General features: G+C 36.2%; 1 protein-coding gene across 1 annotated transcript in view; it reads right to left on the reverse strand.

The window, feature by feature from the left end:
• Nucleotides 1-15,940, reverse strand: part of DCDC1 (doublecortin domain containing 1) — a 455,120-nt gene that overhangs the window by 196,156 nt on the left and 243,024 nt on the right. The window contains exons 15-16 of the mRNA XM_061149231.1: nucleotides 9,800-9,934; nucleotides 7,123-7,241 (exon numbers count right to left, since the gene is read on the reverse strand). Coding sequence (XP_061005214.1) covers nucleotides 7,123-7,241; nucleotides 9,800-9,934 — 254 coding nt within the window. The remainder of the gene's footprint in view (nucleotides 1-7,122; nucleotides 7,242-9,799; nucleotides 9,935-15,940) is intronic.

Consider the following 15,940-nt stretch of genomic DNA (forward strand, 5'->3'; position numbering starts at 1 on the left):
GTCATGGTATATTGTCTTTTTTATTGTATTCAACTTGTTAAAAGGTTAAGAATTTTTTGCATTTATGGTCACAAGGGATATTGGTCTATGATTTTCTTTTCCTGTAATATCTGTCTGATTTCTGCTTTCAGAATAATACTGGCCTCATAGAATTATCTAGGAAGTATTCCCTCTTCTATTTTCTATGTAAGAAAATGGAGACTTGGCATTATTTGGCAGAATTCCCCAGTGAAGCTAGTGAAATCATCTGAATCTGAGGTTCTCTTTGTGGGAAAGTTTTTAACTAAAAATTTAATTTCTTTAAGAGATCCAGGACTATTCAGCCTACCTGTTTCTTCTTGAGTAGACATTGGCAATTTGTGCCCTTGAAGAAACTGGTTTTTAATCATCTCAGTTTGGCAATTTTATTGGCATATCTTTGTTCAAATTATTCCATTATCCCTTTAATAACTGTGTGATATCACCTCTCTCATTTCTGATAATGGTAATTTGTGCCCTATTCCTCTATTTCCTGAGCAGTCTGGCTAGAGATTTATCAGTTCTTTGATCGTTGAAAAAAAAATCTTTTGATTTCGTTGATTTTTCTTTTTTTCCTATTTTCTATTTCATTGATTGCCACTCTAACTTTTATTATTTTCTGTCTTCTGATTACTTTGAGTTTGATTTGCTCTTCTTACTCTAGTTTCTCAAAATGGAAGCTGAGGTCACTGACTTGTTATCTTTCTTCTTAGCTCAGTTAGTAAAGAATCCGCCTGCAATGCAGGAGACCCCAGTTCGATTTCTGGGTTGGGAAGATCTCCTGGAGAAGGGAAAGGCTACCCACTCCAGTATTCTGGCCTGGAGAATTCCATGGACTATCCATGGGTCACAAAGAGTTGGACACAACTGAGCAACTTTCACTTTCACTTCTTTCCTTATATAGGTATTTACATAAATTTCTATCTAAGAACTTCTTGGGCAGCATCCCACAATTTTTAATATGTGTATTTTCATTTTCATTCAGTTCAAAAATACTTGCTAATTTCCATTTTGATTTCTTCTTTGATTCTTGGCTCATTTAGAAATGTGTTACTTATGTCCAGATACTTGAGGGTTTTTCAGAAAGTTATCTGCTATTTTTTTTAATTTAAGTATGGTTGATTTACAGTGTTACGTTAACTTCTGATGTAGAGCAAAGTGATTCAGTTATACATACACATATACTTTCTTTTTTATGTTCTTTTCTATTATGGCTTATCACAGGATAGTAAATAAAGTTCCCTGTGCTATACAGTAGGACCTTGTTGTGAAATCTATCTGATTTCTAGTGTAATTCTATTATGGCCAGAGAATCTTTTTTATAATATTTAAATTTTGTTAAATGTGTTGAGACTTGTTTTATAGCTAGAATATACTCCATTTGATTTAATATACTGTTCCTTTAAATGAATATGTCTTCTGCTTTTCTTGGGTATGTTCTTCTATAAATATCAATTAGGTCAAGTTGATTGACAGTGTTGTTCTAGTCTTCTGTACCCTCACAGTTTCCTCCTCACATGTTCATTATTGAAATAGGATATTGTTTTTTTTTTTTTTTTTCCAGTGGGTTTTGTCATACATTGATATGAATCAGCCATGGATTTACATGTATTCCCAATCCCGATCCCCCCTCCCACCTCCCTCTCCACCCGATTCCTCTGGGTCTTCCCAGTGCACCAGGCCGGAGCACTTGTCTCGTGCATCCCACCTGGGCTGGTGATCTGTTTCACCATAGATAGTATACATGCTGTTCTTTTGAAATATCCCACCCTCACATTCTCCCACAAAGTTCAAAAGTCTGTTCTGTACATCTGTGTCTCTTTTTCTGTTCTGCATATAGGGTTATCGTTATCACCTTTCTAAATTCCATATACATGTGTCAGTATGCTGTAATGTTCTTTATCTTTCTGGCTTACTTCACTCTGTATAATGGGCTCCAGCTTCATCCATCTCATTAGGACTGGTTCAAATGAATTCTTTTTAATGGCTGAGTAATATTCCATGGTGTATATGTACCACAGCTTCCTTATCCATTCATCTGCTGATGGGCATCTAGGTTGCTTCCATGTCCTGGCTATTATAAACAGTGCTGCGATGAACATTGGGGTGCACGTGTCCCTTTCAGATCTGGTTTCCTCAGTGTCTATGCCCAGAAGTGGGATTGCTGGGTCATATGGCAGTTCTATTTCCAGTTTTTTAAGGAATCTCCACACTGTTCTCCATAGCGGCTGTACTAGTTTGCATTCCCACCAACAGTGTAAGAGGGTTCCCTTTTCTCCACACCCTCTCCAGCATTTATTGCTTGTAGACTTTTGGATAGCAGCCATCCTGACTGGCGTGTAATGGTACCTCATTGTGGTTTTGATTTGCATTTCTCTAATAATGAGTGATGTTGAGCATCTTTTCATGTGTTTGTTAGCCATCTGTATGTCTTCTTTGGAGAAATGTCTGTTTAGTTCTTTGGCCCATTTTTTGATTGGGTCATTTATTTTTCTGGAATTGAGCTGCAGGAGTTGCTTGTATATTTTTGAGATTAATCCTTTGTCTGTTTCTTCATTTGCTATTATTTTCTCCCAATCTGAGGGCTGTCTTTTCACCTTACTTATAGTTTCCTTTGTAGTGCAAAAGCTTTTAAGTTTCATTAGGTCCCATTTGTTTAGTTTTGCTTTTATTTCCAATATTCTGGGAGGTGGGTCATAGAGGATCTTGCTGTGATTTATGTCGGAGAGTGTTTTGCCTATGTTCTCCTCTAGGAGTTTTATAGTTTCTGGTCTTACATTTAGATCTTTAATCCATTTTGAGTTTATTTTTGTGTATGGTGTTAGAAAGTGTTCTAGTTTCATTCTTTTACAAGTGGTTGACCAGTTTTCCCAGCACCACTTGTTAAAGAGGTTGTCTTTTTTCCATTGTATATCCTTGCCTCCTTTGTCAAAGATAAGGTGTCCATAGGTTCGTGGATTTATCTCTGGGCTTTCTATTCTGTTCCAGTGATCTATATTTCTGTCTTTGTGCCAGTACCATACTGTCTTGATGACTGTGGCTTTGTAGTAGAGTCTGAAGTCAGGCAGGTTGATTCCTCCAGCTCAGAGCTAACACCTATCTTACTCAAACTCTTCCAGAAAATTGCAGAAGAAGGTAAGCTTCCAAACTCATTCTATGAGGCCACCATCACCCTAATTCCAAAACCAGACAAAGATGCCACAAAAAAAGAAAACTACAGGCCAATATCACTGATGAACATAGATGCAAAAATCCTTAACAAAATTCTAGCAAACAGAATCCAACAACATATTAAAAAAATCATACACCATGACCAAGTGGGCTTTATCCCAGGAATGCAAGGATTCTTTAATATCTGCAAATCAATCAATGTAATACACCACATTAACAAATTGAAAGATAAAAACCATATGATTATCTCAATAGATGCAGAGAAAGCCTTTGACAAAATTCAACACTCATTTATGATTAAAACTCTCCAAAAAGCAGGAATAGAAGGAACATACCTCAACATAATAAAAGCTATATATGACAAACCCACAGCAAGCATCACCCTCAATGGTGAAAAATTGAAGGCATTTCCCCTGAAATCAGGAACAAGACAAGGGTGCCCACTCTCACCACTACTATTCAACATAGTGTTGGAAGTTCTGGCCACAGCAATCAGAGCAGAAAAAGAAGTAAAAGGAATCCAGATAGGAAAAGAAGAAGTAAAACTCTCACTGTTTGCAGATGACATGATCCTCTACATAGAAAACCCTAAAGACTCTACCAGAAAATTACTAGAGCTAATCAATGAATATAGTAAAGTTGCAGGATATAAAATTAACACACAGAAATCCCTTGCATTCCTATATACTAACAATGAAAAAACAGACAGAGAAATTAAGGAAACAATACCATTCACCATTGCAACAAAAAGAATAAAATACTTAGGAGTATATCTACCTAAAGAAACAAAGGACCTATACATAGAAAACTATAAAACACTGATGAAAGAAATCAAAGAGGACACAAACAGATGGAGAAACATACCGTGTTCATGGATTGGAAGAATTAATATTGTCAAAATGGCTATTCTACCCAAAGCAGTCTATAGATTCAATGCAATCCCTATCAAGCTACCAACGGTATTTTTCACAGAACTAGACCAAAGAATTTCACAATTTGTATGGAAATACAAAAAACCTCGAATAGCCAGAGTAATCTTGAGAAAGAAATAGGATATTGTTTAACCTATAGGACATCCTTAACTTAAGTATTTATAGAAGAACATACTTTCAGTTGATATCATTGTTGTTACTTAGTTGTTAAGTCGTGTCTGACTCCTTTGTGATGGACTGTAGCCAGCCAGGCTCCTCTATCCATGGGATTTCCCAGGCAAGAATATTGGAGTGGGTTGCCTTTTTTTTTCCCAGAGGATCTTTCTGACCCAGAGATTGAACCTGCATCTCCTGTATTGCAGGTGGATTCTTACTGCTGAGCCACTGGATATCATACCACTTGGCAAGTACAGTATGAGAGTCTTTATTCCATTTCTCCTATTGGTATTTGTACTGTTAACTTCATATATTTTGCATCTACACATTTTTCTCTCCATAATATATTGCTATTTTTTGCTTTAAACAAAAAATTATATTTTAAAGAGACTTAAATAAGAAATGAGATCTTTATATTGTCTATGTGGTTATTATTCCCAGTGCTCTTCATTTTCATCTGATACCAATATTCTGCTTGAAGGAATTCTTTAAACAGTGTTTGTTCTCTAGGTTTGCTGGTGATAAACTCTTTCAGTTTCTGACTAATATCTGAATTTTTTATTTTGCCTTAATATTTACAAGATATTAATATTTTCATTGGGAAATGATTTCTATATTGATAAGTTGGTTTTTTGGTTCTTTGAGTTTTTAAAGATATTCTTCCACTTTCTTCTCACTCTTATTGTTACCAACAAGAAATCTGCTGTCATTCTTATCTTTATTCCTTTTGTATGTAGTAAATATGCCTTTTCTGTGTACTCATAAGATTTTTCTCTTTATCACTAATTTTAAGGAATTTGATTATGATTTTTCTTGGTTTCTTTTCTTAGTGTTTCTTATTCTTAAAATCTGTTGAACTTCTTGGATGTGTGGGTTGTAGTTTTCACAAAATTTTGAAATTTTTTGTCCTATATTTTTAGAAGACATCATTTTTTTCCAATATTTTTCTGTTCCCTGCTTCTTTCCTTTAGAGACTCTAATTATTCTGAGATTAGGCCATCTGAAGCTTTTCACAACCAACAGTGCTCTGTTCATTTTTCTTCGATCCATATTTTTTCCTCTTTGGTTTTCACTGTGAATAGTTTCTTTTGGTATCTAAATATACTAAAATTTTCTTCCATAATATCTAATCTGCTATTAGACCCAGTCAGCATATTTTTCAAGTAATACATTGAAGTTTTCATATCTAGAAATTTGATTTGAGTCTTTTTATATGTTCTGTGTCTCTATTTAACGTGTTCAATCTTTCCTCTAGCTACCTGAATATATGAAATACAATGATAACAACTGTTTTAATGATCTGTGTATTAATTCTATAATCTGTATCATTTCTAGGTTAGTTACAATTGACTGATTCTTCTCTTTATTATAACCCTGGACTAAGTGAGCTGAAGCATCTCTGGCTCCATGTCCCATGATTTGCACTTGTTATTCTTGCAACTTGACGCTTTGTGTGTTTCCAGTTTACAGGATTGATTCTGCCCCAGAAAACTTGTTAGCTACTCCATGTATAGCACCATATCAACCTAGGATTTGCTTTGGGTTTATTTGCTCCTCCTTGAGAACTATGTGTTTAGGACTCTACTCACACTGGCCAGTTTGTGTGATAGCAAGCTACTGTCCCTCTCTTCCTTCTGCTTGGGTGTTTCAATTCATGTACCTTACTGATTCTCTGAGGTATCTACTACCACACTTGGCACTCACTGGCAATTGTATGATTGGATTTTGACCTACAGACTATATAGTTTTGTGGCTAAGAGTGAGTTATAGATTACAGTTGCTTGACTTTGCATTCCTCCTCAATCACTTAGATATGATCTTGAGTAAGTGATTAAACTCTGTATTTCAATCTCCCACCTGTAAGGATAGTAATGCTACCTACATTATCAAGTGTTGTTAAAAAAGTTTAAATGTAAAAATACAGTGTAAATGAATTAAAATAGTGTCTGGCTCAGAATTTGTTTTGTTGTTGTTGTTGCTGTTACAGTAAGTGTTGCAGCTAGGATTTATACCTCGAAATCTGACTCTGTAGATCATGTTCTTAAACCACTATGTAATCTTCTAATACCTGTTGGACAGTATGCTTTGCATGTTACAGAAAATTTCCCTTCTGTATCTGTGGCTGAGCCAAACTTCCTCTGGTGCCTAAATGCCCTAGTTCTGGCTTTAGCCCTAAGCACATCCTAATTGTCTATCCAGCCAGAGTAGTTGGCTAATAGCTTTCTAAGTCTTGAAATACAATAGGACTTGTTTTTGTCAACACTAGGTAAAATCAAAAGACAAATGAAATAGAAAACAGATTTAGGAAGCAATATTCCCAAGGAGTTGGAGATAAGTCACCTTTCTTCCTTACTGCTAATTTTTTCTTCTAAATCTATTTTTAATTTTATCCTCCAAGTCAGAAAAAACAAACAAGAATGACACTTTTGGTGCCTTACTAGCCATAATTTTTTTGTCTCCTTGATTTTTCCTTCATTGTTCAATATTTCATATTCAGAAGATGGAGAAAAGATTAGGAATACACATAACACATTAAATTCTTAAATTAATAACCAAAATGGATACAAAGAAATGAGTTCCAATAATTACAGAGTAAAGCAGCAGCTTGTCTACAACAGATATATACTGAAGGCAGCTTTTCAGTTTTAAAAATATCTAAGACACACTATCTAATTAAGTGGCATATGTTTTCAAGCTTATTTTAGAAGAATTAATATTGATATTTGAACACAAATTTAAAGCATAATGAATATTCCATCTAAGATAGGAAGCATGATGATCTGACTGCTCAGGAATCTTGAAATTAACATTTTTTGTTTTCAGGTCCATAGCTCATAAACATTACCTTTTCTGTAGGATTAATTTGTATCCTTGTAGTGATGTTCCGTCAGTAGCCTTGACTCTGATTGGATGACCAACAGCTAGACAGCTCTGAGTTATTGCTTGGCTCAGGATCATTCCAGTCTTCCAATGAATAGAGAGGGGGGAGAAAGGTCTAAATAAGTTAAAAGAACCAGAAAATTCAACAATGTGTCACAAATAGTGAGGTCATTATGCCTGGATAAACTCGGATATTAACAGTTGCCGAAAGTGAAACACTACCCACAACTTAGCAGTCAGTGAGCCCTGCTCAGAATCAGTGATCTTCTGTTGGACAAGGGTGGCATTTTACAGTTCAGTGAAAATAAAACAGACCTTGATATCTTCATTTGTCCTTTTTTTCTGTGCATATTTCACAGTGTAGTGGTTTGGGGTCCATTCGTGTCACTTGTTATAGTTATAACTACAGAGCTTACTTGAAATATGTATGCACAGAAAAAAAATAAATAAAGGCAGTGAACTGAAAAGATTGAAACAAATCCTTGACCTCTGGTACCAATTTAAAGTTTTATTTTAGGTCTCAATATCATGGGTTAAACATTTTAAGGTGGTTTATGAACTACTTTCATTTTAAATGTTACGATTCTCTGATAAGGAAGCTGATTGAGAATATTACTTGAATAGGCATTTAACAATTTTCTTACTTAGTAAATTGACACAACATTTTAAATAAGTGACAACCACTGAGGAATTTATTTACACATATTGAGGATTTATGGCATGGAAACTTCTATTTTTTTAATAGGTAAACTAATTTATTTTGGGAAAAAAATGATAGAACTTTAAATTTTAGAAGATTTTCAAAATTGTTTTCTTTTTAACGTGTGACTTTTATTTCTCATGGTTTTGTTGTGTGAGAAAGAACTACACAATGACTTAGGGAAAGAAAGTAGTTTTGTAAATTTTTGTTCTAATTAGCATTGAATGGAATCCTCATTTGAACATGCTTGTCTACAGAGAAAGGGAACTCCTTTGGGTGAGGAAAAAGAATCATCACTTATTAAGCACTTTCTGTATACCAGATAGTATGCTTGAACTTCAAATATATTTTCTCAATCACTATAGCCACTATGCAAGGCAAAAGGGACTAACTTCATTTTATATATATAAGAAAATTCTGGTTCAGTGCAGCTAAGTAACTTTCCCAAGATCACAGAAATGATTTTAAGTCTGACCTGTCTAACTCCAAAACTCATACTGTTTGCAGGAAGCATTTAAATTCTTTCGGGAAAATTTTAAGGTAAGTACAAGATTTTTGATATCATGAAATTCTAGAAACAGATGCCACAGAATTAGAGAATATGAGATTTGGAAAAATAATCTTCCATATCAACTGGTCCAACTCCGTTACAAGACTAAGGCCCAGATATGGTATGTGACTTACTTGAGGTCACACTGGTATTCAGTGGTAGTGCTAAAACTAAAATATTTCCATCAATGCTCATAAATTGGTCAGATATAGAGAAGTGTTTTATATTGAAATGCAGTAAAATGGCATAAGTTTTGAAGTTAGACAGACCAAGAATCTTTCCTCTATCACCTACTGGCCTCAGTTTTTCAGCTGTATAGTGAAAATTTGCATAATTTTTGTGAGCTTAAACGAGATAATAAATGTGTATACAATGTTTAACATATGTTTAACAAAATGGCAATATTATCTCTAAATCAGAAATAAAATACAACATATTAATAAAAAGGACTAGTAGTTAAGAGAGTCTCGAGGTTGGAAGCAGATTTAAGAAATATCTAATCTCATTCTGCCTTTGTCAATGAAGTGGATAATATTTTTTAGTATCTTTGTGTCTCAATTACTCTAATTTTTGGTTTTAGCTCTCTGAAAAGCAAAATTAATAGTTAAGAGTAATTCAAAATTTCATTTGAAAAAATAATTTCAATCTCTCCTACCCCCTAAACTAAGTAGCAACATACTTGCCTGAGTGACTCTGCACTTATGGAAGTGCTTGGAAGAAGCAAAAATAGTCTACACGGAGGAGACAAGGGGAGGCAGGAGAAGGGGAGAAACAAGCTGCATCATCTCTTTCCAGTCATAAATATTTGGTGGCAATCATAAAATGTATTTCAATAGTAAAAGGGAAGGGGAGAGCAATTATATATTCTCAACTTAAATCTGATTCAATAATGTAAGAATAAAGTTTAAAAAATAATGCCAAGACATAGGTTTTGTGTTAGGCATTGTTCACATTTTATACTCAGGGATTTCTTTTAAAACTAAGAGTTTTAAAACTAAGACTAAGACTAGAGTATGGTCTTACTCTATCACTATATCGTACTGATTCACCAGGCTCTGTGAACCTCAACAATAAAGACTAAGGAGTGGAAGCAAATGATATTCAGGAAAATCTCGTGAAAATGGTGAGTCTGCAGGCTATAGCAAAGCTCTATGCTAGTTTAAATAACATTCTGGAGTACTAACTAATCAGCCCATCTAAAAGTGAGTTGAATATTCATGTCAGCGTCCTCTGCACTAGACAAACAAAGAGGAGATCACAGATTCACAACAGTCAACAACTGCAGTGCTTTCAGTTGCAAGCTTATATGAGGGAGAATGTCAGGAAACGGAGCAGCAAAGTGAGCCAGTGAGCCCCCGAAGTGACTCAGAGAGAGCAGACCTTCGTGGATACCTTTGTGATCAGCCACACACTGGCTGCAGGCCACAGGGTCGATGGCGCTATCTGGCTCCCACTGCTCTCTTTACTGCTCGAGAAACTCTGCTTTCTGACGGAAACAGAGGCATGAAGGACAATATTGGAGTCCACCTATACCATGAAAAGAAACAAGCTATTAACTTATAGTCTGAAAGTCAAACTTCCTCAGCATAGTTACCCAAAATAGATTAATCTTGAACATGTTTCTCATTGAGACGGTCTCTTTTGAAACAGTAGTGCCCAATCCCACTAACTCAATTAAATTAATATTTGTTGAACACCAGCTCTGGTACAGAAGGCCCTGGACTGTGTGATATGGAATATTATAAAGTGTTTTCCTGCCTTAAATAGATTTATGCATCGAGGCAGTAACATGCACACACGGGCACACATGCACGATTTTGTGTTAAGCTCCATTTGGATGATTAAATACTGCTATAAGATGCAAAGAATGGTAGTCTTATTTACAGGAGCAACAAAAAGTGAAACATCTTGAAAGAGGTAACATCTGGACCAGGTCTTGAAGGATGGAAGCAGTTTGACAAGAATAATGAAGGAAAAAAAGGCATTCCAAGCAAAAGCAATTAGTATAATCAGTATATCTTAGGATTTAACGGAAGACTCAAAAGTTAAATTTGGCCAGACTTAGAAGGGGTCAAGTGTAATGCTATGGAAGTAGGTGTCAGTGGGGTGTTCTCGGAGGAGTGTCTGTATAACAAGATTTTACAAAGGTTGATCTGGCAAATGCAAACATAATGGATTGCAATAAGGGGAGATCAAAGGCAGGGAGAATGGTTGAGAGCTTGTACAACTTCATAAGAATTAAGGGGTAGGAGCAGGGTTAGTGATAAAGAACCTGCCTGCCAATGCAGGAGACATAAGAAATGTGGATTATATCCCTGGCTTCAGAAGATCCCTGCAGAAGGAAATGGCAACCCACTCCAGTATTTTTGCCTAGAGAATCCCATGGACATAGAAGCCTGGTGGGCTACAGTCCATGGGGTCGAAAAGAGACAAACATGATGGAAGCAATTAGCATGTTGAGATTTCAGTGATTGTTGCGGGAATGGATGGGAGAGGGTCAACTGGGGAGATCCTGCCTCTGTGTCCCATGTGTTTATAAGATGACAAACGCCAAAAGTATTGTGCACCTTCTAACATTTCTCACTTAGACTTGATGATCAACTTAAATTAACAGTCATTCATGTCATCTGTCAGAATTCTACTTCTTCATGTTTGTTGCTGCTGTTGTTCAGTCACTCAGTCCTGTTCGTCTCTGTGCAACCCCACAGACTGCAGCACGCCAGGTTTTCCTGTCCTTCACCATCTCCCAGAGCTTGCTCAAACTCATGTCCATTGAGTCAGTGATGCCATGCAACCATCTCATCCTCTGTCATCACCTTCTCCTCCTGCCTTCAATCTTTCCTAGCACCAGGGTCTTTTCCAATGAGTCAGTTCATGGCATCAGGTGGCCAAAGTACTGGAGCTTCAGCTTCAGCATTAGCCCATTCAATGAATATTCAGGACTGATTTTCTTTAGGATTGACTGGTCTGATCTCCTTGCAGTCCAAAAAACTCTCAGGAGTCCTCTCCAATGCCACAGTTCAAAAGCATCAATTCTTTCGTGCTCAGTCTTCTTTATGGTCCAACTCTTCACATCCATACATGACTACTGGAAAAACCATAGCTTTGATTATATGGACCTTTGTCAGCAAAGTAATGTCTCTGCTTTTTAATATGCTGTCTAGGTTAGTCATAGCTTTTCTTCCAAGGAGCAAGCATCTTTAAATTTCATGGCTGCAGTCACTATCTGCAGTGATTTTGGAGCCCAAGAAAATAGTCTGTTTCCCCATCTATTTGCCATGAAGTGACGGGACCATTGTTTCCCCATCTATTTGCCATGAAGTGATGGGACCAGAGGCCATGATCTTAGTTTTTTGAATGTTGAGTTTTAAATCAGCTTTTTCATTCTCCTCTTTCACTTTCAGTTAGAGGCTCTTTATTTCCTCTTTACTTTCTGCCATAAGGGTGGTGTCATCTGCATATCTGAGCTTATCGATGTTTTTCCTAGCAATCTTGATTTCAGTTTGTGCTTCATCCAGTCCAGCATTTCACATGACGTACCCTGCATATAAGTTAGATAAGCAGGGTGACAATACACAGCCTTGAAGTACTCTTTTACCAATTTTGAACCAGTCTGTTTCATGTTCCATATCTTGTTCTAACTGTTGCTTCTTGACCTGCATGCAGATTTCTCAAGAGGCAGATAAGGTGATCTGGTATTCCCAACTCTAAGAATTTTCTGCAATTTGTTGTGATCCACACAGTCAAAGGCTTCAGTGTAGTCAATAAAGCAGAAGTAGATGTTTTTCTGGCATTCTCTTACTTTTTCTATGATCCAGTGGATGTTGGCAATTTGATTTCTGGTTCCTCTGCCTTTTCTAAAACCAGCTTGAACATCTGGAAGTTCTTGGTTCATGAACTGTTGAAGCATAGCTTAGAGAATATTGAGCATTACTTTGCTAGTGTGTGAGATGAGTGCAACTGTGTGGTAGTTCGAATATTCTTTGGCATTGCCTTTCTTTGGGATTGGAATGAAAACTGACCTTTTCCAGTCCTGTGACCACAGCTGAGTTTTCCAAAATTTCTGGCGTATTGAGTGCAGTACTTTCACAGCATCATCTTTTAGGATTTGGAATAGCTCAACTGGAATTCCATCACCTCCACTAGCTTTGTTTGTAGTGATGCTTCCTAAGGCCCACTTGACTTCGGACTCCAGGATGTCTGGCTCTAGGTGAGTGATCACACCATCGTGGTTATCTGGGTCATGAAGATCTTTTTTGTATAGTTCTGTGTATTCTTGCCACCTCTTCTTAATATTTTCTGCTTCTGTTAGGTCCATGACATTTCTGTCCTTTATTGTTCCCATCTTTGTATGAAATGTTCTGTTGGTATCTCTATTTTCTGGAAGAGATCTCTAGTCTTTCCCATTGTATTGTTTTCCTCTATTTCTTTGCACTGTTCACTTAGGAAGGCTTTCTTATCTCTTCTTTCTGTTCTTTGGAATTCTGCATTCAGATGGGTATAGCTTTCCTTTCCTTCTTTGCTTTTTCTCATTCTCCTTCATATTTAATAAACTTTACCTCCTACCTTATATAATCACTTTCCCTGAAAAAGCATGCTAACTTTAAGTACTAATATTTATTTGTATAGGATTATAAGAATATATCAACTTATGCTTTAAACTTAGTAAATAATATTGCTTCAGTAGCAATTTAAATAATTTTCTAATATTGAAATGTCTATTCAAATTCTTTGCTAACACTAGATTTTGAGTAGCAAATGATTTTTTAAAAAACAAAAGTTAAACAATAATTTAAAAGGTGATGTTTTACAAGTGTGAACAGGCAATAACAAAAGGGTATGACTAATACATTTGATAATTATTCTATTATGGACAAAAATGTCATATGACTTACATGCATGAAAATAAAATTTTAAAAATACAGTAACCCCACCACATAAGCAGACTTGACTTAGAGTTCTTTGATGATTTATTCCCCAGTTAGCCAGTAGTGACTGGACCCTAGATGGGAATTTCTCACAGTTTCTGAACAATGATAAACTATATTCTACTAATCCATTCCCCACAGGACTCAGCATTTAAAGTAGCACTCTTAGTCAACCTCCTAACTCCAAGTTGCCATCACACTCAGAACTCTCCTCTGCAACTGGGAAGAAGATTGTTTTGACTGGATTAGTCAGACAGAAGACCCGTACTGCCAACTGCTTCTTTGTACAGCACCTGCTGCCAGTGCCTAAATTCTTGTTATCTGCACAACACGGCTTAATCTTTTAACAGTTGGCTTATTGGTGAAGAGCGAAGGGGTCCTTTGTTTCTGTCTTGGGTTGGCACCCAGTATTAACACCATGCTGTTCTCTAAGAGATATTTTGCTGGACGGTTCCCAAGTGATTCTACATAGACCAGACAGAGCCAGGCCCACTAACTCAGCTTCATTTAATGTTATTAAAAAAAAAAAAAGTCCTGTCAAGTCAGGGTTCTAATACACTTAAAATTGACAATGGCCATTAAATTCTCTTTATGACATCACCTACTTTTTTCTTTTTAATTTAATTTGATAGCTTAGCTTTAGATGAAATGTTTAGGAAGGTGGGGGAGATAAATTTTGAAAAGTGCTCTGACAACCTACAACATAATATGCCATATGTGTCTCTATATGTGAGTGCTTGTGTGGGAGTGTGTACATGTGCACACGTGCATGCATGAGCATGTGTATGATAGCATTTATGTTGACACAGGTCTCCAAATATATACCATAACATGTGTAATTAGAAAACCTTTTAAAGTCTTTTGAGAATTAAAAAAAAGAAATTTTCTTTTATTCTTTTGCATACCTACATACATAGCTTCCTTTAAGTGACCATTATGATTTTACTTATCTGAATAAACTGTGCTGATACAGATGATGCCAGTGATTAAAAATGAGGCATATATGTACTGGGCCAGTTAAAATTTCTTGTTTAATCGTCTTTCCCCAAACTACCAATGAAAGTGGAGTAGACTTCAAAATTCCTGTGCAATTTCAAAGTAATAAGGTCTCTTCCTGCAAATCTACTGAGGAACAAATGTAAGACCATGAAATTTTTTGTGAAAAAAGGAGCTCATGGGCCACAACCTTCATTCTAAAAATATTTTTATTTTAGATAGAATTTTATAAGATTTTTCCTTTTGATAGTAATTTTAGGACCAAGTTGGGGGCTCAGATGGTAAAGAATCTGCCTGCAATGCAGGAGACCTGGGTTTGATCCCTGGGTTGGGAAGATCCCCTGGAGCAGGAATCGGCAACCCACTCCAGTATTCTTGTCAGGACAATCGCAGGAACAGAGAATCCTAGCAGGCTACAGTCCAAGGAGTTGCAAAGAGTTGGACATGACTGAGTGACTAACACTTTAACACTAAATAATTTATTATACAAATTAAAATCACACCCACAAGAAATGTTCTAAAATCTCTTTCCTTGTGCCCTTGATATTCATGCTTATTGATTTCATTCTCTAAATCTATAAGCTGATCAATCCACCTACCTCTAAGACCAAGAACTAGAAAAACTGAAAAGCAGAAAATATTAGTGAGCACATAATTATGCTATGGTGTTGGAGAAGACTCTTGAGAGTCCCTTGGACTGCAAAGAGATTAAACCAGTCAATCTTAAAGGAAATCACTCTTGAATATACACTGGAAGGACTGATGCTGAAGCTGAAGCTCCAGTACTTTGGCCACCTGATGTGAAGAGCCGACTCATTTGAAAAGACCCTGCTGCTAGGAAAGATTGAGGGCAGGAGGAGAAGGGGTTGACAGAGGATGAGATGGTTGGATGGCATCATCGACTCAATGAACATGAGTTTGAGTAAACTCCAGGAGATAGTAAAAGACAGGAAAATCTGGCTTGCTGCAGTACATGGGGTTGTAAAGAGCTGGACATGACTGAGCAATTGAACAACAATACCATAATTATGCAACTGAACAATCAAAATATCTAGTGTTTAGGTGTGCAGTCCTCAATAGATTCCAGCTATAGGTCTAAAATTAAGGAAGGGATTTGGAATTTCATTTAAAGCCCAGTATCCCATTCTAAGGGCAATAAATTCAAAATTGAGATTAAAAATTGCACTTTCTCCAGTATAAATTATCTGAGAAAATATTATTTCTTGATGACTTGCTCTCCAAAGAAATAGGACAGTAAAGAATTATCTGCCTTTTCCTAGCTTCTTTCTCGACATAAAGAATAATATATTCTTCTAGCGTCCATAATTGTTGAATTTACAAGTAAACTTATAACAAATGTGCCATAATTCTAAAATCATAACTTGGTGTTTTGCTTACTGTTTCTATACTAGTAGTTGTTTCTAATGTTCTGCTGCTGTCTGATCATACCAAAAGGCTAGGATCAAAATCAGTTTCCTTGTCTTTTTGACAGAATATATGACCTGCCAAACGCTGGCGTGCATTTTTGCTATGTTTTCCCATAAATAAGCTATTCTTCTCATGAATATTTTTTTATTAACTACCATGAAGTTTGTATCTCACCCATTTC

This window comes from Dama dama, chromosome 1 (assembly GCF_033118175.1).
Source record: "Dama dama isolate Ldn47 chromosome 1, ASM3311817v1, whole genome shotgun sequence".
Lineage (NCBI taxonomy): Eukaryota > Metazoa > Chordata > Mammalia > Artiodactyla > Cervidae > Dama > Dama dama.